At 44.1% G+C, this 23,582-nt stretch overlaps 4 protein-coding genes and 1 non-coding gene across 9 annotated transcripts in view; 2 read left to right on the top strand and 3 right to left on the bottom strand.

Moving 5' to 3' along the window:
- The window catches only part of clcn3 (chloride channel 3), a 34,761-nt gene extending 22,969 nt beyond the window's left edge, over nucleotides 1–11,792 (bottom strand). Inside the window, exons 1-2 of one of the 5 annotated variants that reach the window (XM_069172146.1) lie at nucleotides 11,534–11,792; nucleotides 3,268–3,449 (exon numbers count right to left, since the gene is read on the bottom strand). In XM_069172146.1, the coding sequence (XP_069028247.1) occupies nucleotides 3,268–3,430 (163 nt within the window). In that variant the 5' untranslated portion in view covers nucleotides 3,431–3,449; nucleotides 11,534–11,792. Of the gene's footprint in view, nucleotides 1–216; nucleotides 650–3,267; nucleotides 3,450–11,533 lie in introns of those variants that run through there. The other 4 variants (XM_069172142.1, XM_069172140.1, XM_069172145.1 and 1 more) reach the window with 4 other exon arrangements.
- Nucleotides 11,793–12,888: 1,096 nt separating this feature from the next.
- Nucleotides 12,889–15,882, bottom strand: nit1 (nitrilase 1). The gene is made up of 6 exons (XM_069172202.1): nucleotides 15,683–15,882; nucleotides 15,069–15,302; nucleotides 14,843–14,946; nucleotides 14,618–14,754; nucleotides 13,983–14,108; nucleotides 12,889–13,891 (listed from the first exon to the last, which is right to left on the bottom strand). Exons 1-6 carry the CDS (start codon nucleotides 15,748–15,750, stop codon nucleotides 13,625–13,627), a joined length of 936 nt encoding a protein of 311 aa, XP_069028303.1. The 5' UTR covers nucleotides 15,751–15,882; the 3' UTR covers nucleotides 12,889–13,624.
- A 432-nt stretch (nucleotides 15,883–16,314) lies between these two features.
- Nucleotides 16,315–17,933, top strand: pfdn2 (prefoldin subunit 2). Its single transcript, XM_069172203.1, has 4 exons — nucleotides 16,315–16,421; nucleotides 16,628–16,716; nucleotides 16,840–16,963; nucleotides 17,067–17,933. Exons 1-4 carry the CDS (start codon nucleotides 16,341–16,343, stop codon nucleotides 17,256–17,258), a joined length of 486 nt encoding a protein of 161 aa, XP_069028304.1. The 5' UTR covers nucleotides 16,315–16,340; the 3' UTR covers nucleotides 17,259–17,933.
- Nucleotides 17,934–18,973: 1,040 nt separating this feature from the next.
- trnas-gcu (transfer RNA serine (anticodon GCU)) lies at nucleotides 18,974–19,055 on the bottom strand. The gene has a single exon. It is a non-coding gene; the product is annotated as a tRNA-Ser (tRNA).
- A 159-nt stretch (nucleotides 19,056–19,214) lies between these two features.
- Nucleotides 19,215–23,307, top strand: b4gat1 (beta-1,4-glucuronyltransferase 1). Its single transcript, XM_069172235.1, has 2 exons — nucleotides 19,215–20,647; nucleotides 21,356–23,307. The coding sequence occupies exons 1-2, from the start codon at nucleotides 19,544–19,546 to the stop codon at nucleotides 21,545–21,547; spliced, it is 1,296 nt and encodes a 431-aa protein (XP_069028336.1). The 5' UTR covers nucleotides 19,215–19,543; the 3' UTR covers nucleotides 21,548–23,307.
- The last annotated feature ends 275 nt before the right edge of the window (nucleotides 23,308–23,582 follow it).

The following is a 23,582-nucleotide window of genomic DNA, read 5'->3' as shown; positions in this document are numbered from 1 at the left end:
ACACATCCCATAATAATAATAAAAAGCAGATTTCACAGATAAAATCCAGAAGGGATTCCAGTCACTGTATTTCACAGGTGTTTTGTTTTTAACTTGATGTAGTTGTGTTATTATATGAAACACAAAGACAATTCTTTGCAGTCTAGTTTTTGTTTTGTTATTACTGTGCCATTAAAAACCGGCCTGTCAAACCTGAAGACTTCCATGACCTCTTACCTTTTGGCAGGGCTCCCCGTCGCTAGGCAGCAGGACGGGCGATGTCAGCCATAGTTTGTCACCTCCCTTTCTCAAGAAGTCCGAGTGAGCCAGCAAACCCACGACATGTCGTGTGGAAGTTTCTGTAAAATGCGTTCTCCCCCCTTTTCGAGGGTGTTTTTTTTTTTTTTTTTTAATTTAATTTTTTTTTAAAGCGGCGCCGTATTCACGTCCTGCGCTTCTTCTGAGCCGACGACAAGTTTCAGTACAAAAAAAGAGAAACTCCACGAGTGATCCAGCCCCTCGGTCACATTGCAGTCACAACCCAGAGGAGGGCTTCACGAGGTTTCCTGTGAACCCAACCCCCTTTCGCTGCTCTGTAAAAATAGCACAAAGGGAAGGCAGAGACAGGCAGCACACAGACTTCAAGTCATCCGGAGACTTCCTGAAACACTCGCTCACACCGGCCTGCAGCCTGAAACTGGTTCACGGGAATGTCGCTGCACCTAAATAGAGACAGACGGCGCAGGTAGGTGGAGCGCAGATGTTCACAGCAGCACGAGACGGTCCAGGAAAAGAGCGATGCGGTAGCTGTGAGTGACGATGAGCTGATGAGCGCAGATCAGAGCGTTTCCCTCTCAGCATCTGTGTTGGGTAGCTGCTCTCTGCGTGGAAGAGGCGGAAGTTTAAAGTTACTCTCCGCTTTCGGCTTTTGCGGTCCGGCGCCCCGCAGGTCCAGTTTCAAGAGTCGAAGAATGAGAACGGGTACGTCGACACAACCTAACCTCCGCAGAGGAAACCGACACGGCGAAGACGAAGCAAGAAAAATTCACAGGTATGGAAAAGTCGCAAAGACAAAAAAAAAAAGCAGCAACTCCGGCGAGCGTCTAACATGTATAACAAATACTAAGTCAGCTTACTACAAATATGTGGTCACCTATACGGCAAAAGAAGAAATTATAATTTTGTTATGTAAAAAAACAAAACAATAACAAAACCATCGACTGATATATGTGATAATCAAGCTCATTATCGTCCTTAAAAGTCGAGTGTTGTTTGGGGCTGTGTTACATAAGCTGACATGCTCAATATTATATGGACCAGTACTGTACAGTCTAGACTCCAGCTGTTATGTCACTGCTATTCTCTCCAACACGCTGTTAATCCTGCCGAACACTAAACTCCTGTTTGGACTCCATCTAACTGGTCGCGTCGCATCGCTGCGTCAAAAAGGATTTCATGAATGAGCTGGAAAGAAAAAAAAAAAAAAAAAAAAGCAGCAGAGATATCAGGTTCAGCTACTCAGTACAATCAGACTCAACAGTTTAACCACAGAAACGGAAGACGACGTTGAACAAGCGCCAGAAAAATGTCGTCTCCAAGCAAGATGTCGATTTTACTTTCACCGCAGCCTTTCAAACAAAATGTGTGTTTAGATTTTTTTTTGCGTCTTCATGATTCTCGTGATCCAAAAACTGAATCAAATATAAGCAGTTGATCCTAATTATCCACTTTGAGCGTTCTTTAAACTGACTTCAGCGTCTTTATTTCTTGCCTCAACACACCAGTTTGCCAACTTTTGTTCTCGTTCTATTTTCCCCCAAAAAAAGCAGCAAATTTGCACAGTCGAGTCGGTCTGATTAAACACGAGCCGTTCGTGTTTGTAGAGTCGAGCTCAGCCGACGCCCCCGACACGATCCTCAGCGTGTGCGCTTTCTGTTTGATCAGCTGCGAGACGAGAGGGTTTCGGCCCGTTTACTTCGGAGCAAACAGGATGTCGAAGGGACGGATGAATGAAGGAGAAACAGCTGACTCCACTGAAAACGATACGTGGAGCTGGAATGACGCAGCAGAAGACCAACGGTCAGAAGACCGACGGTCCAACTATCCATGAAGGACGGACGGGAACTCACCACCGGACCTTATAAACGCATCCCTGTGTTTGAGACGGTGTCTCACTCGTACACCTGGCGTCCCCTCGGCTCTTCTATCTTTACGAATGTCAGCATCATCACAACTACCTCCCAGGTTTCACGAGATACTTGACAGGAAAACCCACATGAAAGGAGGAGAAGCAACGGCCGAGGCCACAAAGCAGGACCGCGGGAAACACCGAGGTGATCGGGGTCCGAGAGGCTCGGTGTACAAAACGAAACAAACCAAGGTTGTCGCAAACGGATGATGTCACAACAAGAGCGCCAGTCAAACCTGAAACGGTGAAATATAACGTGGAAACGTGACTTTTCTGTGATGAATGAAAACCAAATGAAACAATCAGGCGATGATGTAATGCTCGTGAACAAAGCGACAACGAAGACGAGCGAGACACCAAACAAATGACCTAAATAATAAAAAGACACTAACGGGAATCCTTAAAGAGACTCGCAAATGGAAATAAAGTGATGTTTCACTGGACAACACAAGGAGTAGCAACTCGGTCCTTCTTGAAATAAATTCAATCATAAATAATTTGTAATTAAGTAAATAAAAACCACAAATTGGCATCCATTGGTTGATTTTAAAAACTGACTGTATAATGCCTAATAGGGGATTTTTAAATGAATTTGATGATGCAACTTAAAAATTTGAATATTGTCCATACTGTTATGAGCAGTTTATCAATAAGTTGCTTTGGTGCTTTTGATAGCCGGAGCCTTTTTCCCCTTCAATGTCAACACACTTATTCTTAGAACCATTTGAGAGGTTCAATAAGGTTAAAAATGGAGGCGGGACGATGATGCTGGCCGGACGGGTGGACGGGGAGTTTCTGCAGGATGCAAAGAGACAACATGTGGAGCAGCTGATGGGTGGTGGATGAAGATGGAGACAGCAGCACACGTCACCGGAGGAGGTGGGGGGGTCACAAGCGGAGCAGCGGTTCCCTGCCCCAGAAGATAACCTCCGTTTTTGGATGTGGAGAACAGGGGGGGTTCAAGGAAAAGGTCCTATCTGATCGGAGGGTCGAGGTTCGTCACACCCCGGGGATGTGAGAGGGGGGGCGGGGGGGGAGAGCTCAAGACGTCCACACTGCTGGAGGGGATATAATTTGGAGGTGTTCCCGTTACTGCCTACCTGGGGAGGCAGCGTCCCCATCCAGCAGGTTGTCGTCCTCGGTGGTGTGGAAGTCCATGACGACGCCGGCTCCATCCAGCAGCTCCTCGTCGCTGCTGGCGCTGGCGATGCTGTTGTAGCTGTTCCTGCAGTAGCCTCTGTGGTACAGCTGCTCCGACTCCATTTAGCAACGCGCCGGTACCCTGGATGATAAGGAGGGAGGGAAGGAGGGAGGGGGGGGAGATATACACACCGTGCTGTGAGGTCGCTAGATTTACAGAGTCTACCAGGCGAGGCGAGTCTCGTGGTCGCACACAGGTGAGCGGATGGGCGGTCGTTAACGTGCACGCCGGCTCGCAGGTGAACAGCAAAGACAGAGGAGGGGACGCACTCGTAGGACAAGAACGTTGTCCTCATTCGAAGAGCACAACAGAGACGGCCCATGATACGAGACAGAGCTCACAACGCCGTCACACATTCATCATCTACTACTTTCTGGTACACAAGTCTGAAGTGGCCACAAAGTCCTTCTAAAGCCGGGATCAGACTACACAACGGTAATTAAGTCAGATCAAAGGGAATCAAAGTGCCATGAATTCTCGCCGTTTCTTTGTCGGGGGGAGGAAGGGGGGGTCAAGAAGTTGGGATTCACGGCTGCAGAGGCGCTACGGATATGTGAGGATATGTCCACACTATGAAGCCCGTTGTTTGTTCCCAATAATTCCCTGTAAAGAAGCTGGTGATATGATGCCAATTAAAGGGTAACTGGTTTTGGATTTCCAATTAACTTAGTTTTGGTCATGTAGTCTTTCATTCAGTGTGTACATAAGGTTGTGAAATGTGTTTACAGGGAAGCAAGAAACTCTAAACATGCAGTTTCCAATAGTTAGTCTCCAAAAATGATTAAATAATAAAAGAATATGAGTTGAAATGAGGATTTTCTTTCTAATTATTTCCATTTATATAAAAATAGATAGAAAATATACATATATACAAGACCTGTAAAATAAAGCGCTATCTTCCACTGATTAAATGGTATATTTTTCTAAGCTGTTGGCTGTTTAACTTCAGTTTCCTTCAGAATAATGTTGTTTTGAAGGCATAGCAGTAACATTATTGGACTCTGATTGACATGAGGTCATATTAATTCAGTTAATATAACGTGGAGGCTTTCCAGCTAAAACACTGAAAACTGGTCAAATTTACCTGCAACTTATTGTCAGACGTTTATTCGAATGTCTTTTGGCTAAAAACACGATTTTCCATATTTTTTCTTTCTTAATTTGTTTGTTCCATTCAGACAATCCTTACAATGTTGAGTGAGGACATTTGGCAGCGATGATATAACAAAGCCTTCGTGTTCGCTGCTCAGCTCGGTGGTGTATTTATAGGCCGAGGGATTAAAATGACACGGGGACATCCTCCCGACAAAAGAGAGGATGATGATGGTGAAAATATTCCTGCAGGGCCTCGAGAGAGCAGAACAGCAGTATCAACACGCAGCACATCAAACCACGCCCCCCTGTGGGCGCTCCTGGGAACTACAACGTGACTCAGGAACTGACAGAAGCCAATGACAAGCCAAAGACGCCCTGAAAATTAAAGATGACCCGAAGATATTTATAGAAATAGCAGCCTCAGGTCACCATGACTCACAAAACAGTAATGCAAAAGAGAGAACCAGAGTTCAGCAGGTGCAGGGTGGTGCTGGGTGGTGCAGGGTGGTGCTGGGTAATGTAGGCAGGTGCTGTGGCCTAACAGATCTTCATTAATCCCTCACAGGCTGACAGGCCGCTCCGTTTTCCTCTAATATCTCTGAGAAAGGTAACCTGGGCCTAATAAGATGTCTCAGTCGACACGATCTTTAATTTTTTTTTCCTGAAGGGCGACGTGGACCTTTAAAAGTGACATTCAGGATTGATTTAGGAAGTGGATTTCTCTAAAAACATGAAACGTTTTTTTTTTTTTTTTTTTAAATCTAGTGATAAAAACATGCTCTCAAACTAGGGTTTGATTGAGTAAATCCTTAAATAGTCAAATAAACTGACTCAGAGCCAGAAACCTGGTGGTTTAAACTGTCAAACACGTGGCACGTTCTGTCACACCCATAATAAAACAGCAGCTGGGTCTATTTGTTTTCTTGCATGCGTGTGACATCATAAATCCCTGGAAATACAACTACCAGGAACTCCTTTTCACTTCCTTCAGCCTATTGTTATTTGCATTCCCACAACCGTTTTAAAGACCGCAATAAATTATGAAAATTAGTCCACTAATGCCTGTTGTTCTTCTGAGTTTTAACATCAGTTAGGAAATAGGTGCGTTACTGCCCTGTACTGATCCGAGACCCTGTGGTCCCTGTGGTGGAAACACAGTTAGAGGAACTGAGCTCCTTAAAAGGTTCCTCGACTCTGAGGAAAGTTCCTGCAGAGGAAACGTCAGGAAACTGACTGAGATATGGGCAGAAATGCAACCTGGCGAGTCAGCGCTGACCGTGCAGTTCTTCTTTGTTTATTTTCTATGTTGCAGCACAAGAAAGTAGTTCATTTCCTGAGCACAATGTTCTTCTCTTTCAACTCTCGGTAGCTTGTTAAAGTGAGACTGGGAGAGAGTTGGATAAAACATCAGTTTTCCTCCAGTTTGTTTTTTTGAGTCGGAAACGCAGTTCTTCAGTCTCACAGGAAAAATCCAAAGAACTAGTTTCCTCTTTGCTATTTCATGGCAAAGAAATGTCATCATCTTTTCTTTCTCCTGTGGTTAAGATCACTTACGAGCATTTTTTTTCCTTTCGTGTAAAGACAGAACGGAAACAAAGGGAGACGAGGGGCGCCACGAGCCCCCGGCTGTAACCAATGAATTTAAAAACATTTTAATCATTCTTCTATTGGGACGTACTGAAATGTCATTTTTCTCTAAACCGCCGCATGTTACAGTGGTTTTGTGGTGTCAGCATGTTTTGCGAGATTTGGTTGATAGTAAACAGGCCTCCTGTCATGTCTCCAATGTTTGACAAAAAAAAAAGTAAATGAATAAACCTCCAACTTTACTTTATTCTGATCATACCGGAGCCCCAGCGATGCAGAATTTTAAGACTAATATCAAAATTTGAGAAAGTACTATTTATAAGCCAAAATTCACAGTTTTAAATTTAAACACAACACAAATGAATATTTTCATTAGTGTGTGCTGAGTGAGCATGTGTGATTACAACACTGCTTCAAACCTGAGCTAACGTAGTAAAATGTCTCCCGACAGTGACACGAACTCTGTTGTGCTGGAAATCATTGGCCTCTCCCAAATACATGTTGACACGTGTTGTGACGGTGATAATACGCCGCAGCACCGAGCCGGCACCATCAAACGCCAACATTGAGAACCGAAGCCCCGGTAATCCGCAACTGGAACAAACTCTACTTAGTGAGGCAAAGGAGGAAAGAGAAACTTTCCCCCGAGCTAACAATCACACCGATTCACCCCGAGACAGGACTTCCCTTCGAGCTACATGACATCAAATCAAATCAGCAAATTCAATTCAGCTCGTTTGGAGAGACAACGGCGAGACACAGACCGTCGAGGTGCGCTTCATGTGACCTCTGGTTAAATGATAAAGCGACCACCTCACAGCTGACATGAAAATCAAAACCAAACTTTCCTCGACTGATTTACTTCGGATTTAGACTAAAGCTTTCGTGCTAATTCGGACATTTAAAGGCAACACGCGCACGTCAGGTCCGCTGATTCATGCAGCGCAGCTCTCCGGGACAAATAAGAGTGAGAATATAAAATGCACGTTAGAGGTTAGAGATATCATATTAAATGGACTGCTCTTATTAGGATGAACGTGTTTCCTTGTGTTCCTGTCTGCTGCTGACGTTTGATAACTATCATCATGACAGTCTGCGGTGTTCGTGGTCGTGTTTCTTTGCAACAGAAATCAAAACAGTAATTACATCGGGGAGGCGGGAGAGTGTTGATTATCGAGGAGTGAGATTTCAGTTTGTCGTTTGAGGACGAGGGTAAGCTGAGGAGGAGGAGGAGGAGTGTGTGTGTGTGTGTGTGTGTGTGTGTGTGTGTGTGTGTGTGTGTGTGTGTGTGTGTGTGTGTGTGTTGCAGGGTCTGCCAATGCAGTTGAGCATCAAGCGGCTTTATCTTCCTCCTTGCTGGTGACTACGGACCTGTTGCCTGGGCAACTGTTGCCGAGATGTGACTCAGCGTTTTTCCCTCCCTCTTAACGGACACCACCTCCTCCTCCTCCTCCTCCTCCTCCTCCACCGCCACCTTCTCCTTCTCCCCTTCCTCCCCCTCCTCCAACTCCTCCACCACCTCCTCCTCCCCCTCCTGCTCCTCCACCACCTCTTCTTCCTCATCCTCCTCCACCTCCTCATCCACCTCCTCCGTAGATAGGGCCAACAATTTGACACATAACGCACGCAGGGAGTCGATATCCGGGATCGCTGTGTAGCAAAACATCCGACGGCGGCAGCTCCAACGCAGCGAGGATCTTTTCACTCACTCATCATGATTCAGTCAGACGGCCGACGGAGTCGCCGCCCGCTGAAGTTGTGGAGTCATGCAGCGAAGTCTGTCTCAGACCATATTGATAAACAAGTGGAAATAGCTCATAACAAATATATTTGCATTTAGCAATTTATATTTTCATTCACTCACAGAAAAAGTACTGTATATCTCCACATTGAATAACAATTTGCAAATATTTTATGACTTTTTGTGGTATTCTTTTCAAAATTGAGCAAATATAGAAGCAGAAACTGACTAGTTGTCAGTAAATTAGTGGATAAAGATAATAGAACTGAAATTCTCTCCAAACTTCTGTCATTGTTTGCAGGAAGTTTGTATACATGCAGTTTTTCTTACTGTGAGCTGACACCAGATGTGTACAAGCACCAGATGTACCGGCACACCCCGCTGCCGGTACATCTGGTGCCGGTACATCTGGTGCCGGTACATCTGGTGCCGGTACATCTGGTCCTGGAACCACAGCTGCAACAATTAGTTGTTCAACAGAAAATGAATGGTCAACTGTCTTTGTGAGACACCGGTTGACAATTTTTCACCAGTTTCTGACATTTTTAATTTCAAACCAGGCAATGAATCGATTGATGAAGAAAATAATCAACAGATTATGGATAATAGAAATAATCATTATTTGCAGCCCTAATGGGAACCAATGAAGCTCTCCTATATAAAAGCAGAATTGTAGGTCGATTTTAATCGGTTGACTCGTGTAGTTTGTTTATATTTGCACACAGATAACAATAAGTGTTGGCATATGCATTGGCCAAAAGGTTGTAATAATTCTTTTAAGGTAGAGAACTATGACTAGCTATTTTTTTTTTCCTTTTTAAGGAAAAGAAAAAAATTGACCATGGGTTTTATTAGATTTTATGATATCTAAAACATTGATATCAACATGATCATTAGCTTTCTGTGTCTTGTTATTATAAAAGTAAAAATTGGGACTTTTTGGGGAGGCTAAATGCTAAATCTTCAATAAACCACGACTCATCAATTATCCACAAAAATGAACAGGTCAATCACTACCAAAATTATCATTAGCTCCAGCTGCTCTACATGTGCCTGATGCAGAGCCGGCATGAACATCATGTAAATGACCAGTCAATAAAATGCTGCCACGTCTCAGGGAGTTTCTGTTCTGGCCACGACTGAAGAAACACAAGATGTTCTTACTGTCAAATGAAGTTTGAAACATGAATCATACTTTTCTATCTGGTCTACAATCAAAAGTAAAGGAATATACAGCCAGTCAAGAAAACCCTTCTTCTGTGTGTGTGTGTGTGTGTGTGTGTGTGTGTGTGTGTGTGTGTGTGTGTGTGTGTGTTCACTCAGCCGAAACCAGAAAACTATTTAACAGCAGTGGGTACATCCTGCATTACAAAAAAAAAAAAAATTGAATTCAAATGTTTCAGACTGGTGAAATCGCGAATGTCGATCGTAAAGGAGTAAAGTTCATTAAAGTATCTCAAGTTTCTGTAATGTGTGGTATTGATCATGTAGTGAAAGCAGGTCTCACTAAAACACACAGTGCTTTTAGACGCATAAGGAAGTTGCGGCCAATGATTGAGCACGATTTCTCCAACACCTGTTCTCTTCGCTGACCTTCAGCATACCAAGAAAACCAGCTGATCTTAACGATGGGTTCACCTGTGACATCAGAGGAGGGACAAACGACTGAATAAAAAAGGTCACGGCTGTCTGACTATGAACGAAACTCAAAAGTCACGCCTTGTGGAAAAGGAGACAAACTCCCCCCCCCCCCCCCCCCCCCCAGACAGTCGGACAGACAGACATCATCCAATCAGGAGAGCCGATTAACCCAGCAAATCAAATAGAGAGCGCTGCAGTGACCGAGCCGTGACCGCCGGGTGGAAAAAAAGTCAGCATGGATGAATATGTGAAATGAAGAGAGAAGGGACACATTAACTTGAGTTTATGTTTAACATTTTGGATTACTTGTACGGCCCGTTAAATGGATTAAGATGAATATTAGTACAGATTATACTGCATGCCACTACTAGCAGGGACAACTTCAGGTCCGCTTAGAAAAAAAATGACCTTAAATACGTTCTCAAGTTAATGGATCCTCTGGAGACACATGAAGCACACACTTCACATTATATCGTACACATTGACCACAAACTACAGCAAAAAATCTACACATTTTTCAAATTAATTGATTCAAATCTATTAGAAATAAAAGAAAAATACCAAACACATGTTCACTCCAGCTTTGTAAAAGACGGGTTTTTGCTGCTTTCCTGTTTTACATCATCACGAGTTGAATCTCTGGGTGTTAAACTGGTGTTTGAACCAAAGAAGATGTCTGAAATCCTCACTTTAAGGTCCGTGAACTTGTGATCGGCATTTATTAAAAAAAAGAAAAAAACATTTAAAAAATGTAATCGACAGATTTATCAGTCATGATATACAGTATGTTTAGAGCTGGCGAAATCACATTATAATTTATGGAATTAATGTCAATGGACTGTATTATGATTATGTATTATGAGTCAGCTGGAATTCATTATTTTCTTTAAAGAGTAACCAAATAACTATATGTAGTTTGAATTATAAAAATAAAATTTCAGTGTTAGAAAAGTATTGTGACTGCAGCTAACAATTGTTTTCACTCTTGATTTATAAATGATCAATTTCATCTAAAGGAAAATGTCTGAAAATGGTGAAAAGTGGCCATTGTAATTACTCAATCGCCAAGTTTACATACTTTAATACTCCATGTATTAAAGAAAAGTTCCAGAACCCAAAAATATTCAGTTTACCATCGCAGAAAACAAGCAAATATTCACTTTCCAAGAAGTTGTAATCAGTGAATCTTTTGGTAAGTGTGTCCCCAGTGAACAAGTCAAATAAATTGCTTAGTAATCTTTCTGTTGATTAATGAATTTATTATTTTACCAATCAAATAAGAGCTGTTGTAAATATCTAGACTGCAATATTTATGTAGAGCAGAGCCAGTTTGGCATTTTAACCAAGCAGCCTGTACAAATCTGACCTAATTCCATTAAATGTGTTGTTGTATTAAAAAAAAAAAATTAAAAAAAATAACAATAACAATAAGTTAAAAATTAAGAGTATTGCGCAATCACGTGCTTTGCTTGTTAGTTTACTTTCACAAGAAGTTAGACTGCAAGATGAACCCAATAAATGGAGCTGCAGGCTGTAAAATATGAAATAGATTAATATCACCGTGTTTTAAATCATATAATCTAACCAAGCGGACAGACAAGACTTTTTGTTGTTGTTGTTTTTCCGCCGGTGTTGATGATGAACAACAACCACGACACATCCAGCATGGCAGTGAAAACCTCCCGGTCCTCGCACGCGCTCAGCAGTTAGCCGCGCGTGCGATTACCGTTACGTCCGCATTACACGGAGGAGGTGTGCAGGAGGAGACCGTGTGCACCTTCACTTCTCCCCCCCTTCCCTCCAAAGCCCAGGGCCCCGGGTCCGCCAAACCGTCCGCTGAAACAACGCAAAGAAAGACACGAACCGAACCGAACCGACACCGAGCTAAGCGGTTAAGCAGCTAACCAGCGCGCGAGCTCGATGTGAAAGTTCCCGATATAATTAGATGATGGATGATTGATGGATGGATGATGGATGATTGATGGATGGATGGATGATGGATGGATGGCCTTGGGTTGGTCCAAACACACGTCTCCAACACAGTTGAGCGACCATGAAGGTTTAAAGACGCGACATTAAAACACCACACGGAGCGACGTACCTCCCCGATGCCTCGATTCCAGCTCGGACGCGACAATTCATCCTTTTCTTTTTCTGTTTTTTTTTTTTTTTTTCCTGTCTTGAGTTGAAGCAGTGGGTTTCTGTTTCCTACACGAAGGGATCTGACATTCTCCTCCTCCTCATCGTGATGGTGTTTTCTTTTTTCCGTCCCATTCCTGAGTCGGTGACGTTCACTTCCTGTTCCCGTCGAGGACAACAGCTGATCCGCGATGCGTCCGTCCGGCCGCTGCGATCAAACGGGCCGGACAGAAGGAAGGACAATGGAGTCGGCGACCAGAAAAGACCGGGAGGGATTACCAGCAAGTGGTCGATTAATCGATTAAACCACTCTGATTAGCGATTAATCACAATGACCCCAAATTGAACATTCCGTGGCAATAAAATCAATTTGAAAGCTGTCATTAGTGTGCAGTGACGTCATTCAACTGCCGTGAATTATTTCCTAAAAAAAAAAAAAGAAAAGAAGAGAATAACAGTCGTAATAATTCAATGCGTAGATAAACAAATCCACACATAAACTGGACTAACAAACATTTAAAAACCTGATTTTAAACATATCAGCATGTATCGTCGATAACAACAAACCGTGTTTATAAAGTACCTTTTCGAAACCAAGGTTACATGGTGCTGTACAAAGAAGTTAAAACAAAAAATAACAGTATCAAACAATATTAAAATGATATATTTTAAAAATATATTGAAAAAAAATAAGCACTGCGTAGGATTTAGTGCCATCTAGTTGTGAGGTCGCAGACTGCAACCTGTCAAGTGTGTAAAAACCAAAACTCAAACCAAAGATTCGCGACCTCGTGCGAAGTGTCCCGACTGAGCTCCACTCAAACCAGCTGACGGTGTCGCATGTGACTCAGCTTGTAAAGTCACCAGTGGGCAGAGTTTGAGATTGTGAGGCCCAACAGTTATGAAGATATTTTTGTGCCTTTATTATGCAGGTTTTAAATTTGCAGCCAAAAAAAAAAATCTCGTTTCAGAAGTAAAATTCTCAATTCTGTGACCAAAACTAACAAAACTGTGAGAGCCAGTTTGTTTGCAATTCAAATAATTTATATTCTGTTTATGTATTTTTACTTATAAACCTGATTTTTGATTGCAGTGCGAGAAATTTGCTATCAAAACAGTTTTTTGTTGCTTGCAAAGTAAAGGCACAAAAAGACCTTCATATACAACACTGCTTTCAACATAAAATAAAATATTCTGTCCTAAAAATGGAACAAAAACACGTTTTTTTTGTTTTTGTTTTTTTAATCATTTTCTAAATGAAGTGACAGAAAAAAAGCAAAGAATTTATTTGTACCGGACAAAAGAAGACGAACCGAGTGATGTGTCAGTAGATTTATGAGTTTATAGTATCATATCATCTTTCAACACAATCGTACGCGATTTGATATTGGAAAAATTACAGGTACAGTTTTACTCACCCCGTCAATATCGCATATTAATCTACAGTATATTGATAATAGCCTCTGCCATTTCCTCCAGTGTCTTGTGTGCTCACTGCCCAATAGTACCATCTATTGATCGAGTTCAGTAACATCATTTTTACAGACTCTTCTGGGACGACTTGGGCTGATTTCCTTGATCGGAACGGATTAAAGGCCGTCGGTGAGATTTACTGGCTGGAAACGAGATCATCTACGGCGGTGGAGACGTTATGACTCAAAACTTTGAAACTAATAAAACTGGTTGTTTTCTGAAGCCGCAGTCACCTCAATCACTTTTATTTGATCTCGGCCAGAACAACCGCTTCATGTTTGAACTTCGCCGAATATTTACTCATTATTAATCTGGCTCCTCTCTGCACAGTAAATTCGTGTTTCCACCGTCTCGGTCGGCTGGTTCCGATCCAACAAGCAGATTTCTCTTGACGTTTTCACAATGCAGCACGACAGAAATGTAAACAGCCTGAAAACAAATAGAGAAAGTCTGCTGTGTGTAAATCCAGCTTCATAAATTGAATACCGTATTCAGCTCCCCTGCAAGCATTTCATTTTAAAACAACTTCCTGTTTGTAGTTTCAATCTGTCTTCGATCAGCCTGTCTGTTTCCGTCACGTTCAGGTTTGAGCCAGACTATGGTAGAAAGCAGCGTCCCTGCGGTGCTGCTGGACCGGCATGTTCGTCCTGGTTCTGCTGACTTTCTCCGGGTCGATGTCCACCAGCACCACGCCCGGCTTCTCCCCTCCGCAGTCGGCCAGCAGCTCGCCCCAGGGGTCCACCGCCAGGGCGTGGCCGTACGACGAGCGCTTCTCGTGGTGCGGGCCGACCTGCGCCGCCGCCAGGACAAAGCACTGGGTCTCGATTGCTCGTGCACGGAGCAGCACCTGGGAATAAAGTACATATTTATTAAAAAAAACGTCAAAATCCGGTTTATATCTTCCAGTAATCCAGTCGTCTTGTAATGACTCCTCCCACCTCCCAGTGAGCAGCTCCCGTCGCTACGGTGAAGGCTGACGGGTACGTCAGGATCTCGGCGCCGTGCTGTCGCAGAGCGAGCGACAACTCGGGGAACCTTAGATCGTAGCAGATCCCCAAGCCCAGCTATACCAACAACAACAAAAACAACAACAAGAGACTCAGTGGAAACACAATGGACGACAAAAGACCTTAAAGCTCCTTCATAAATACACAAAGTGGATCCAAAACATGCCTGGAAATAAAATTCTCTTCATCGTCACATTCGGTGCTGTTTTGACTATTTAGAGCCAAAAACGTACATGATTAAACATGTTTCTCTCCAGAATCCTCAGTCCGACATAGATGATGAAAAGAACAGGACTTCCCTATATGGACCACATCGTTCTGTGTTTTAGGTGATCCAATCAAGAACTTTGAAAAAACAAAAACAACCTTAACGTGGCATAATTTGGGGATACTTAGCGTTGTACATTTAGGTTTGTGAAGTATAAATATATTTTTATATTCCACAAACACTTCAGCAGTTTTTTTGGTGAGAGTGGGAGCCTAAAAAAACCCCCGCCTAATTTGAAGAATGAATGTGCATTCGCAGGTCCGTTTGGCGACGTGTATAATCTCATAAAAAATAGCACCTTTCCGATGGGGGTTTGGACCGGAGCAACGAGGGAGGGTCCCGGGATGGTGAAGGCGCTTTCTTTGAGGGACACTCCTTTCTCTGGTAGCTCCACATCAAACAGGTGGGACTTCCTGTAGACGGAGATGATGTCACCTGCGGGTGTAAAAGAATTTAAAAGGAATTTAATCAGGCAAACAATTAGTTTGGGTCCTTTTTAATAAGTGCAAGAGCGAAACGGCACCTTTATCATTTATTATGATGTGGCTGTTGTAGATTCGTCTGTCGTTCTCCCAGTCGTGACCTCGTTCGTGAAATCCTCCGAGAGAAAGCCACACCTGCGACTTCCTGGAAGAAAAAAAACTGATTGAAACACCAACAGAAACGTAGGAAAAATCATGACTTAAGATGATTCCTTTTTCAGCAGGCGTAACTTCGATAAAAGCGAATTTAAAAACTGTTTTGTCCACCTGGCCAGCCGAGTGTACCGACAGATTATGTCCCCGTCCAGAGTCTCCGACAGGGACAGCGTCTCCTCTCGGCTGGATCCGATGTAGTCGAAGCCCTCGGGCAGGAAGACCATGCCGGCCCCCCGCTCCTTGGCCTCCTCCACCAGCTGTTCGCAGGCGGAGAAGTTGGCCTCTTTGTCAGGGGTCGCCGTCACCTGGCAGACCGCCGCCAGCGGGCGAGACGAACTGGACATCCTGTGAGAAGAAGAAGAGAGAAAGACGACGAGACGAACTGGACATCCTGTGAGAAGAAGAAGAGAGAAAGACGAGGCTGTTGTTGAATCCAGCGAACAGAAAGAAACACATCAGGTCAACAATGGCTGATCATTAACTGCACTTGTTATTCTTAGTGTAACATCGTACAGCTCAGGTCTGTCTGGAATACGGAGGCATTTAAATAATCTTAATTTAAATGCCTTATCTGAAATATAAATTAGTATTTGAATGTCACTGAACCACTTTTTATTTGCAAATATCACCTTAAAGTGTGCACATTCCTTTCAACACCACGATGAACTAGTTATGAGGACCAGCTGTGAGCTGTAAAAACAATAAATTCTCAATAACAAACACACCTGTTCTGCAGCTTGATCTTGACCAAACACTTTCGAGACGATCCCACAATGCACCTGACCGCGAACATCGGACAGGTTCACCTTCTCGGTTCGGTTCCGGTCCATGTTGGTTTCATTTTAACAGCTCAGGAAGATTCAGGCTTCATTCTTCTTCTCTGCTGCGTCGTCGTGGCTGGAAACCAGCACGACGCGCAACACCTCCACCTACCGGGGAGTGTTGGTATCTGCGTGGTTTACAAGGTGCGTTCAGCAAATTATTAGAGAGGAGTTGTGTAAAAATAAAAAATAAAAAAATATTTAAATTAATACAATGAATAATTATAGGTGAGAAGGTGTCTTTGCTAAAGGAAAAGGTTATGTGTTTGGTAAGGAATGATGGAGGCTTCCTTACAGCTTAGTTATTGTATGAAAATCATATATCGGGCCGACTGTAAGAGCAACTTTAAGTCAATTGTGGTCCTCTTCTATTACATTAAATTATCATTTAAAAAAGGAAAAGGGCTTACAACATTTATATCTGTAATCTGAATAAAAATGGGAGCAAGAGATAGCCAGAAAAACATTTTCTTTCAAACTGGTCTGCATTTGTAAACAGGCAGTCGCGTGACCCAGCTCAACACGTCCCGCCCGGGGTCCTTCTCAGCGACACCCTTCCAAGATGGCAGCCAATAGTAGCAGCGCGGTTAGCAAGACCAGCAACAGCGCCGGGGGGAAACAGTCCGGCCCGTCGGCCGAACAGGTACCCTCACCTCCACTTGGGGCTGCTTCCAGTCGGGACGCTCGCTGTTGTTATTGTTGTTGTTGTTGTTGTTCGGCCGCGTTCAATGAAGCCGCTAGCCTGAGCTAACGCTAGCTCCCCTTAGCTCGTCCTTTAAGGAGCACGTTTTTTTGCAGAATAAAACTAATGTGTGTGTGTGTGCGTGTGTCCGTGCGTGTCCGTGCCAGGTGGTGTCAACCTTCCAGAGGATGCGTCAGGAGCAGCGCAGCATGGCCTCCAAGTCTGCGGAGCTGGAGATGGACATCAACGAGCACAGGTCGGAGGTCACCTGCGTCCTCTCCACCTTTTAACTCAGTGGTTTCCATGGTAACGGAGGAGGGTGGAGGAGTGAAATCATCTCTTAGTATTTCTGACTTTTCTTTGGTTCTTCTCCGGTCAGCTTGGTGATCGACACCCTGAGAGAAGTGGATCCTTCCAGGAAGTGTTTCCGTCTGGTCGGAGGAGTGTTGGTGGAGCGGACGGTCAAAGAAGTCCTCCCAGCCCTGGAGACCAACAAGGAGCAGGTGATGGAGGACGACGGGACGACACAGGTCTCTTTCTGAAGTCACATACAAGCGAACGGGAGAACCATCAAGTGCTTTTTCCTTTTTTTTTCTGTCCTCACAGATCTCCAAAATAATCGAGTCCATCAACACGCAGATGCAGTCGAAAGGGCGGGAACTCACCGAGTACCGGGAACGCTACAACATCCGGCTGGTGGGCGAGGGCGAGGGCGACGGACCGGGACAGTCGGCGGCGTCCTCCGGGGACAGCGAAGGGGGCGGGTCCAAAAGCGGAGCCGGCGTCTTAGTGTCGTAGTTTGTGCCGGACGGCGACCGTAACGGCTCTGTGGACTTCTTGCAGTCCTGAAAACATAAAAGTTGGAGTCACAAAATCTGGGTGGTGAAATCTGAACACACAGGAAAACTTTCTGGATTTTGGGAATCACTGAAAAAAAAAGTCTGCGAAGTATTCTACACTCGGTCGTTTCAATCAGCCGCACGGCGTCAATATTTTGTGTCAGAATGAAAGTTGTTTGCGTTCCAGCGCGGTAATTAATTACAAATTTGATCATTTCTGAGTTTACACACTTCAGATTTTAGGACTAACAACTTAAAGAGCGGAGCGGACCGTTGGTTTCACGGAGCCCTGAAGTCAAGTCGAGCTAAAAGTCGTCTTTGCGGAGCACAGCAGGTCCCGGGACACATTTCCCAAGCGCGGACACGAGACGATGCCGTAAACGCGTCTCTACCTCGTCGGTTTATCTTCACACACGCTGCAAAGAAACACGAGAAACACGAGAAAACTTCTTGTTCTTTTGATTCTGTGTGAAACGCTGCAGCTCAGAGTCGTTAAAAGTGATTTTGTCTGAACTGAGGAAATGCCTCCGAGGACCTGACGTGCGTTTTGTTTTTGTTTTTTTTGTGTTGTAAGGACAAACATGTTTTTGTTAATGAGCATGAATAAAAAAATAAATTACAAAAAAATTAACAATTGCGCTTTGTTGTGTTCTGTAAGCACTGGTACATTATACTTGAATGATTACTTTCACAACTACAGTCTCTGCACTGTCGACTCATCATATATATATTAGGAATAAAGTGCATTCAAGATTCTCGGGGGGATTCGGGCAAAGGGAATTTATAATTTATAATTTCATGGAGAGGGTGGTCCACTTGCATGACAACATGCTGCTTACAGGAGTGGAAGAAGTATTCAGGTCCTTTACTTGAGTGAAAGTACTAATACCCCAGTGTAAAAAATACTCCACTACAAGTAAAAGTCCTGCATTCACAACATAAGTCAAAGTATTAGCACCAAAATATACTTAAAAGTATCAACAGTAAAAGTACATTTAAAATCTAGTGTATTAAAAAATGACATGGTCAGTGTTTTACTTTCATATTATATGTATTATATGTTTGTACTTCTGCATTAATGTGTTTGTTGCATTTCACCACTGAAGATGTTTGAGGTTGAGATCATTGCTGGGTGGTTAAATCTATCTTCGTATGTTTATAGCTTCACTTTCCTGTGAGAGCCACACATCCCTAAAAAGTCTACTTCTCATTAGATCAGAAAAACACGCCTGTTTTTAACTTCGTGATGACGTATGACAATGTTCTCAAATTGAATCCTGCAGTTGATCAGAAACACTGAGTACTGCTGGAGGAACACTGACCCCTCTGGACAGGAAGGGTGTCATAATTTTAATCTAAAACTTTACCAGTAATTTAACGTTGCAGACAAACGTAGGGGAGTAAAAAAAAAAAAAAATACACGTATTTGCCTCTGAGATTTAGTAAAGTATAAAGTTACATAAAATAGAAATACACAAGTAAAGTACAAGTACTTTGAATAAGTACTTGGGTGAAAACACAGTTGAATTCCGCTTCTATCTACACAGCAAAATTGGCAAACGGTGTACCGAAAATGGATCCCCGCGTTATTTTATTTTATTTATACAAAAGATACGGTTCGACGGAAACGGAAAACACGTGATATCAAATACAAAAAATGTAAAAAGTAAATCCCGACGAGGATGGGATTCGAACCCACGCGTGCAGAGCACAATGGATTAGCAGTCCATCGCCTTAACCACTCGGCCACCTCGTCCAGATGCCGTATATACGTATGTCGGTGTATTTTTATAGACGACAATAATACATGTGATAATTGACGAGCGGTTTGTGCGACACGTGACTATTAGCACCAATTGCGCGCTGTTCCTCTAGACATTACGTTAATTGCGCATCAACATGCGCCGCTGTCGCAGCAGCAGCAGCAGCTCGTCCGGTAACAGCGGTGTTGTGATTTGATGGAGATCCAACAAACTGGATCCGTTTCATCGCTTTATTCGTGCTGTCGTGAGTCGTATTGAAAATCTGGGTCAGCCGGCAAAACAAAACAAATGAAGTCAAATGTTTATTTCATTTCCAGCCCGGGTCGGCCGGACTGTTAGCATTGTGGTAGCAATGGAGGTGACGTTAGCCGGGACGCCTGGACGGAAATAGCCGAGCCAGCCCTCGAGGGACGCGGCGGCGAGCTCCGGTGTGTGGCCCTGCTTTGTGGACAGTAATCGGCCGGTTTGTAGTTCCTCTGGCATGCATCTCTCCAAGAAATGTTCCGCCTTCAAAGTGGTGCTGAGCGCTCTGCTGATCGTGGCGCTCCTGCAGCTCATGTACCTCTCCTTCCTGTCCAAGTTGCACGGCAAGCAGCAGCGGTACCGGTACTCGGAGCTCTTCGGGAGCTCCGGGTCCAAGAAAAACGCACCGCCCGAGAAAAACTCGCGGAAGGAGCGTCTGAGGTACTCGCTGTCCACCGGGGGCATCTTCGACAACAGTGGCCAGTACCGGGTCTACAAGAACCTGATCAAAAGTGATTTAACCACCAATCTGAAGCCGGGCTCCGACCCCAGCGCCAACATCCTGGCTTTGGCCACGCACACCACCATCAACAACCTGCACCACCTGGAGTCTCTGCTGGAGAGGTGGCAGAACCCGCTCTCTGTGGCCATCTTCGCACACGGAGAAGATGTCAAGTTCGCCACAGCTCTGGTTTACGCGCTCAGCTTCTTCTGCCCTCAGATCCAAGCGCTGGTGGACTTCCACTTGGTCTGCCTGTCAGGAGAGATGGCCAGTTTCCCCGAACAGGACCGGGAGCATTTTGCCGGGCTGGATGACTGCGCCTCCGTGTTCTCCAGACTGGAGACCCACCGGGACAAACACAAGAACTACGCCATCGGCGGAAACATCTCCTACCCCAACAACCTCCTTCGCAATGTCGCCCGAGGCGGCACGGAGTGCTCCCACGTCCTGGTCATCGACATCGACATGATGCCCAGCGCCGACCTGCACGAGCAGTTCCTGGCCATGATCATGAGGCGCGAGCCGGCGAGCGACGAGGTGCTGGTGCTGCCGGCTTTCGAGATCCGCCACGCCAGGAAGATGCCCGCCACCAAGTCCGAGTTGGTTCAGCTCTACCAGGTCGGCGAAGTCCGGCCGTTCTACGAGGAGCTGTGTCCTCGCTGTCAGGCGCCCACCAACTACTCGCAGTGGATCAACAGCCACGTTCGAGGGAGCGACTCCCTGGAAGTTGCCTACACGCTGGTCTGGGTGGACCCCTGGGAGCCGTTCTACATCGGGCCCCACACCGTGCCCCTCTACGACGAGAGCTTCAAGCAGTACGGCTTCAATCGCATCAGCCAGGTCGGTAAAATGTTGATGGAGACTGTGACGAAGTGGATGTCGAAATGGGATTTTTTTTTTTTCCCCCTATCGTGTCTAGTGAAATGTCACACCGGCCGAAGCCAACGTGTCAACAGGGTTCTGGTGCAGCCGGCAGATAACCGGGCCAAGACGTCCTCCTTTCGTGCAAAACCAGCGGGTTTGAAGTTGGGAGGCGAAGTTGTTGTTTCACAAGAAGCTCGTTTACACTCCGTTAACAGTTTAAAATCTGAACAACAACGCTGATAAAAAAAAAAAAAAAAAAAAAAGCTAAACTGTTGTGAGAAAAAGCCAAAAAAATGTTTTGCGATTGTGTTTTGGCCAAATTGTTTCCACCTCAAGTTGCTCTTTTAACTGAATTTGACAAAAGCGCACTCAAAATGGACTAAATCACATTTAAAAACCTCTTATTCATAATGAATGTCGTCCATAATATACCTGTACCCTGTTCCTTTGCTCTTCTTTTTTTTTTTTCCAAGTCTCTGCCCTATTTCTGGTCTTCTTCCTCACTTCCCCTCCATCACCTTTATTCTCACCTCCTCTGCTCTCCGTTCAACCTGTCATCCTCTCCTCTCCACCTCCTCTCCACCGCCTCTCCACCTTTTTATATATAAAATATAAAAATCCTCATCGCTTCCCACCCTCCACGTCTGCCCCTCTCATCCCTCGTTGTTCTCTGTCTCCCCGCAGGCCTGCGAGCTCCACGTGGCCGGATTCAGGTTCTCCGTGCTGAGCTCGGCCTTCTTGGTGCACCGCGGCTTCAAGATCCAGGGGGAGTTCCACGCCAAGAAAGACGAGGAGAACAAACACAACCGGGTTCTGTTTCGCAGCTTCAAAGAGGGCCTGAAAACCAAATACCCATCCTCCACGCGACGCTGCTGAGAAAAAAAATAACACAAAACAAAGATGAGGGCGTCGTACCCCGTCTGTATCGGCCGTCAATGAAATCAGTGTTCAGCTCAAATGATGGACGCTTTCATATCGTAACCAGATTTAGCTTCCGGTCGAGCTCTCCCCGCCCTACCTTCAAAAGTCAGCACATAAACGTCCCAGTTTCTCCGCCGTTTTTTCTCGTGACGACGGCGCGGTGGGACTTTAAACTAATCCAACTCCTGGGTTTTTACTCAAAAGTCCCTTTTTGAAAAACGAGCAGCGGGGGAAATGTTCTCTGTGGATTTGGATCCTGCTGGTCGGGAGAGAAAAGAAGAAAACGGTCGTTCAGAAGTGGGAAAACCGGTCAGCGGATCACGACTTTGCTGTTTCGATTCAAATGCACGTTGGCGATCTGGAGGGTGTTTAATTTGAGGTAACATGAGGACTAACTATGTGACGTGGAGCACTTCATGAGAGCACAGCAAAGTTGCCTTGTTCTTAAAAATCACGACCAAAATCACATTCAAACATAACATCAAATTAAGTTCATCGATTATTATTATTTTTTTTATCATTATAAAAGGAAGAAAAATAAAGTCTTTCCCCGGCAGACAAATCAAACCAACTTGAACTGTAGCTTATAAGCTGACTGTGCAAGTCTGAAATATGATCTTCAGTCCTTGTAAATGTCAGTGAGTCGATGACGCGCTCCGACCACCAGATGGCGACGGTCAGCTGAGCGTGTGCGGTACATACATGTTAGATTACGCAACACCAAGTGTTGTTTGGTGCTCGGAGGGATGTGAATTCACTCCGCGCCGCAGCGGTCGGCACATTTCACACGCTTTTTTTTTTTTTTTTTTTTTTTTTTTTTTTTTTTCCGGGGCGCTTGTTCCTGTCTGTTGCTGTCAGACCGAAGACGTGACGAGAGCAACGAAGCCCTGGAAAAAAAAAAAAAACCAAAAAAACCCCTATAAATAGAGACTGTGTTCAACACTAGCTGTTCGCCAGCACTGTGGAAAACTACTGTACTCTTTAACACTGAGGATGTGACGCTGGTCATCCTCGACGTGATGTGCAGTTTTTAAATCACCTCTTTTAAAGTCGAGTCTAATGGCAGCTCCAGGACGCACACGTAGCACAGTTAGTGAGCGGAGAGATGAATGGTGATGCATAAACAACAAACAAAAGGATTGCATATCTCAACAGTAAACGAATAGCTCATGTTTTGATCTTACTTCTGTAACTGTACGGTGTGAAACCCCGACTACCACTATTCTCCTGTCTTTTTAGTGAAAATGCATAAACAGCAGATGTTGTTTGGTTACTTTTAAATGTTATGTTTTAATTGTTTATTTTGGAGAGATATACATATTTTTCCTTCCTCACTTGTGGTGTTTGATATATTTATTGTGAAAATGCTTCTTTTTTTGTTGTTGTTGTTTTTTTTTAACAGGAATTGGTTGAACTTCTTTTTTGGTTTTTAATTTTTTTTTTTTTTTTTATCCTCAAGTAAGAAAACTAGCACAAAATAAGATTTGACACATTTTTGGTTTCTGAACCACTATAAAATCCTGTGTTTGGTGTTCACGGTCAGTTTCAACACATTGAGTGATTTTGCAGTGCAGTGCTTTAATATTGATGTATCTTATTTGAAAATGCATTTTTGTTGTTGTTGTATTTATTGTTTTGTTTTTCTTTTGTGTTCACGAAACATAATGCCTGATTTGTATTGTTGGAATTTCTAGTAAACCTCCTGGACGACTTTCGTTTGCCTCCAAACTGTGACTGACTCTGGTTGTAAGTATTTAATGCAGAATAATAGACTGATGTTAAAGCGACTGAATGACATTCGGGGTCATCAGACGGCTCTGTGAGCACCTGGAAGTCAAACCAATTAACTTCACCGGAGGGATTTGTAAATGACGAGTGATGACAACAGTGTTTCTGGAAGTATCACTTAAATAGGAGGTGAAGAAGCTGAAGGCGAGGCGACAACTACAGCTCTTAACGTCTACGTTAACACGTTTCTAACACGAGTAAT

Source organism: Embiotoca jacksoni, unplaced genomic scaffold (assembly GCF_022577435.1).
Source record: "Embiotoca jacksoni isolate LCO1_2020_lvr unplaced genomic scaffold, fEmbJac1.0.p SCAF_51, whole genome shotgun sequence".
Lineage (NCBI taxonomy): Eukaryota > Metazoa > Chordata > Actinopteri > Embiotocidae > Embiotoca > Embiotoca jacksoni.
This window is presented reverse-complemented; position numbering and strand designations above follow the sequence as displayed.

Bases quoted from the DNA above. Each gene is read 5' to 3' on its own strand.
- pfdn2 (XM_069172203.1), top strand. From the start codon at position 16,341: ATGGCAGCCAATAGTAGCAGCGCGGTTAGCAAGACCAGCAACAGCGCC. The intron at 16,422-16,627 runs GTACCCTCACCT...TGTCCGTGCCAG, and splicing joins CCGGCCCGTCGGCCGAACAG to GTGGTGTCAACCTTCCAGAG. The intron at 16,717-16,839 runs GTCGGAGGTCAC...TTCTCCGGTCAG, and splicing joins ATGGACATCAACGAGCACAG to CTTGGTGATCGACACCCTGA.
- nit1 (XM_069172202.1), bottom strand. From the start codon at position 15,750: ATGTTCGCGGTCAGGTGCATTGTGGGATCGTCTCGAAAGTGTTTGGTC. The intron at 14,947-15,068 runs GTGGACAAAACA...TTTTTCTTCCAG, and splicing joins CGGTACACTCGGCTGGCCAG to GAAGTCGCAGGTGTGGCTTT. The intron at 14,755-14,842 runs GTGCCGTTTCGC...TTACACCCGCAG, and splicing joins CATCATAATAAATGATAAAG to GTGACATCATCTCCGTCTAC.
- b4gat1 (XM_069172235.1), top strand. From the start codon at position 19,544: ATGCATCTCTCCAAGAAATGTTCCGCCTTCAAAGTGGTGCTGAGCGCT. The intron at 20,648-21,355 runs GTCGGTAAAATG...GTCTCCCCGCAG, and splicing joins GCTTCAATCGCATCAGCCAG to GCCTGCGAGCTCCACGTGGC.